Source organism: Charadrius vociferus, unplaced genomic scaffold (genome assembly GCF_000708025.1).
Source record: "Charadrius vociferus isolate BGI_N301 unplaced genomic scaffold, ASM70802v2 scaffold871, whole genome shotgun sequence".
Lineage (NCBI taxonomy): Eukaryota > Metazoa > Chordata > Aves > Charadriiformes > Charadriidae > Charadrius > Charadrius vociferus.
In genome coordinates, this window is record NW_009646866.1 from 259303 (window position 1) to 263355 (window position 4053).

The 4053-nt window shown below is 45.8% G+C and overlaps 1 protein-coding gene across 2 annotated transcripts in view; it reads left to right on the top strand.

The window, feature by feature from the left end:
- Positions 1–3788, top strand: part of PDE6H (phosphodiesterase 6H, cGMP-specific, cone, gamma) — a 6362-nt gene extending 2574 nt beyond the window's left edge. Inside the window, exons 2-4 of one of the 2 annotated variants that reach the window (XM_009894386.1) lie at positions 1985–2174; positions 2442–2482; positions 3388–3625. In XM_009894386.1, the coding sequence (XP_009892688.1) occupies positions 2035–2174; positions 2442–2482; positions 3388–3464 (258 nt within the window). In that variant the 5' untranslated portion in view covers positions 1985–2034 and the 3' untranslated portion in view covers positions 3465–3625. Of the gene's footprint in view, positions 1–1984; positions 2175–2441; positions 2483–3387 lie in introns of both variants that reach the window. The other variant, XM_009894387.1, reaches the window with a different exon arrangement.
- Positions 3789–4053: the final 265 nt, after the last annotated feature.

Below are 4053 nucleotides of genomic sequence, written 5' to 3' on the forward strand. Positions count from 1 at the left end.
AGCACTGAGACAGACACAGCTCCTGAGGTGGAGGCATGACACTATATTTTGGGGCATAGCAGACATGCCATGGAGCAGTTTTCCAATGCAAAGCGGTTTTCTTTGAGGCAGTACCATCTGAATTTCTCACCGGTCCTCAGTAACAGTGAGGCACCAAATTCTCTCTTTGGTTCAGAGCCAAACTGCCTTCACCTCTCAATTTGGCCCTAAAAACCTGTGAGTCAAAAGATTTTGTCATTCCTCCCAGCTGTGCAGTCCAGGTCATACTGATCACTGCACTTCCATTCCCATTCTGTAAAAGATGAAGGTGACAGTGTTTGCCTGTCCTGCCACCACGCTGTGGGGATAAAGATGTAAATACCAGGTGATTGTTCAGGTGCTTCAGGGATGGCAGCCAAATAAGTAACTTCTACGATTTGAGCTGATGCCTGTGTTTGTGGGCACAGTGTGTGCTTAGGAAGCGTTGTGTTACAGGCGGGGGAATAGCATCTGTGCATACTTCAGCTGCAGACACAACCATCTGCTGCTCCATTTGGGGCTGCTGGAACCCATCCAGTCTCCGGCTTGGGATACTACAGCGGAGACAGGAGCCTGACCACCAAGCGACACAAAAACTAGCATGCCTCTAGGTGCTATCATTAGGACCCATCCTACTGCCAGCACAGATGGAAAGAAGTCAGGGGTGAAGTATTCCCAGACTGTCACAGATACAGAAACACGGCTCTTCTCCTTGCGCTGGTGTGGAATTGACACGGGAGGATTTCTTGGATGGTCTTTCTCCTCGCATCTCAGGCTTTTCTTTCTGGCACTCTGGCTATTTCAGGACTGTCAAAGACATGAACTATCTTCAGACTAAGAAAAAAAGAAAAAATACCCATCTTTGATGGCATTTATAATTCTGAGATTAAAAGTCCAGAGTGTCTCTGCAGGTGATGTTGGGGATTAGGCCAGAGCACTCTGGTGACATAATGGGATTAGCCTTTAGTACCAAATCCTGAAGTTAATTCCGTCAGCGGTTCCATCAGACTGGCCGCACAGGGATGAACACCTGGAGACAGCAGTTATGTAATGGTCATGGGGAAAAATGTGGCTTCAAGGAGGGGAGAAAAAGTTGGCAATTAGTTATGTTCCATAAATGCACTTGGTCAGATCTTTCGAGCATACTAATTAGCACAAAATTTGATGAAAGGCTGGAAGCTCCCCCTTGGGCAATGGTGAGAGTTATTGCTATCTTCTCTGGGAAAGAACCAAAAGGCTCTGAGTGCAGCAGTTCGACCCTCCAAGGCAGTTGTCTCCCACACAGGAATTGCTCCCTGATAACTATTTACCCCCTGTGAAGTGGAGCTTGGCTTATATGCAGTGTGGTGCAGACAAGGTCAATGCATGTAATATAATGCTCAAAAATACCAAAATGGGTATATCCTTGGGAAGGTTACAGGCCTCGCTCTCCTAAATCCTGAGAAATTAGCTTCTGTCTAAAAGACAGTTTCTAATGCTTTGCCTTAGCCTTCTTTACGATCTTTTAAAGACACTGTGCTATTTCCCTTAAGGCTGGTATTGACAAACATGAGGCCCTAATTGCAGCTGCACCCAGACGAAGGTCACATCTAGCACAGCGTCCCACCTCTATCATGTCCAAAACATGCTGCATAGGCACAAGTATAAGAACAGGTGAAGCATATCATGATGATTCCCAAGGATAAAATATTTCTCTAAAACCTAAGCATGTCTTTGTGGCTCCTAGTAGTCATATCCTGAACCAGTCTTTAGCTCAAGTGTCCTTTTTTGGCATCTTAATTCAAACATGCCAGATGAAACGCAGTGCTATCCTGCTTAGTTTGTATGCATTACAATCTTTCTTTAAGTTTAATATCCTTATCTTTAATCCTGTCACAATTATACTTTCTGTAATTCTGTCACCTGACCGCTGATGCCTAGAAATGATAAGCAGAGCGTTGCATCAGTCCTTGCCATTATCTTGCAGACAGAGGGATCTGAGAGAGGAGTGCGCCTGCCACACACAGCAGCCCAGCCATGAGTGAGAACCCAGCCACCAACCTCAACACTGGAGATGCTCCAACTGGCCCCACTACACCACGCAAGGGCCCTCCCAAGTTCAAGCAGAGACAGACAAGGCAGTTCAAGAGCAAGCCTCCTAAAAAAGGAGTAAAAGGGTAAGGGCATTTTGGAAAGAAAAGAAACCATGCTAGTCAAGTGGCTCCCCACTGCTAAGCTGGGGTCCTGTGGTACCATCTTCCCTAGGGCAAGGAGCCAGGAGGCTTCCCCATGCCCCCTGGTGCCATCAGCTCTTCGGCCTGTAGCTCCTCCTCCTTATCTGCTGCCCTCCCACACTTCTTTTCTGGCTGGGGGTGCGGGGCAGCTCCCCTTTCCTGGGTGCTGCTGGCCCAACCTCATCCCTCACCTGTTCTTTTCTCCCCTAGGTTTGGAGATGACATCCCAGGCATGGAGGGACTGGGCACAGGTAAGCGCTGCAGGATGATGTTGTCGTGCCCTGCTTTAACACAAGCGCAGTCACACTTCAGCATGGGAGAGGACTGCCTGGGGTGGGCTCCTTGGCTCCCTGGCCCCTCTGCATCTCTCAGGGTCACCAGAGAAGGCTACTACTCCCTCCGCAAGCTGCTACGGTCATGCTTGTGCTTACATATGCTACAAGATAGAAAGGCTATTTAGGCATGCTTCAATTTCTGAATACTTTAATTTGGCTTCAAATGTGCTTGTTTGTCTTTGTTTTCTGCTAATACTCTGGCTAAGAATTTCAGCAGAATGAGGTTCTCAAAGAAATGCCAAATGCTAAGCTATTAATACCAAAAAAATCACAGGAACTAAATCCCAGCTGCTTGAGTATTTGTGTATCACCAGAATCCTAATTTTAAGAATTTTATGCACCCGTCTGGGATTGAGAAACACGCACTGAATGAGCTGTAACCAGTCTGAACTTCTAGGTATCAAGAACAACTGCACCTATCAAAGAGTTACAGATCCTGAATGTTGTAGAGAAAATTATTCAGAATTCGCTTTAAGATTGCACATGCCCTCAAGGAGATCATGGTTTGGCTACAGACAGTTTATAAGAACAGAAGAAACCACATAACCAGAATTAATTTTTACACCAGTCTACAAGTCACTGAAGAGACTATAGGAAATGCTGTTTTGCTCTTGCTCACGGAGAAAATACAGTGAACTGGTTGGGTCTGGTAGGTAGATTTGAAGAGTTCATCTGCCCATTTAATCTTCAAGTGGAGTCTCATTCTTCTTGCCCTTCCCATCTCTTAATGCTTCCTGAGTAAATCAGCCTTTCTATTAATACAAAAGAACCTCAAGAATTGCAGTGACCAGAACCCATTTCTCATTCTCTCTCTTTTGTAGATATCACAGTGATTTGCCCATGGGAAGCTTTCAGCCATCTGGAACTGCACGAGCTGGCCCAGTTCGGGATCATCTAAGGTGCCAGCATCTCTACTGGTGTCACCTGGTGACTCCGCAGATCCCAGCATGATCTTCATCACCTTTGACACTTATTTTTGGCCCTTACATCCACCTGCTTATGCACAGGGTGGTTTTGTAAGAGCTAGTTATGAGAAAGTCCTTTGCAGATTAATTTGGCAAAGAAGTTATTCAGGACCCTCAACAGACCTCATGCTCCATGTGCTGAAACTACTGAAAAATGTCTTAATGCTTCCTTGCACTATATTGTCTTCTCCCACTATCACAGGTCTTCATGTTTATGGAAATACAGGGAAGCTGTATTTGAACTTTTCCCCTGGTTAACTTTTCATCTGGTTAGCTGAGATACTGCGTGCATGGGTGTGCATGTATGTCCAGACCTAATTATATCAAGCCCATTCTGTTTTCTTCCTTCCCTCCCTGACAGCTTTCTATATAGGATTTCTGTGGGTATATCCCCATGTTATCTGGGCCACCAACTAGTTGCTGAGAGTGTATGTGTAGAGAACAGGATCAGAGTCAGCAGTCCAGACATTGGGCTATTTTTATGTAGAAGGAGACCCTTCCCCAGAGGTTCACCATAAGGAA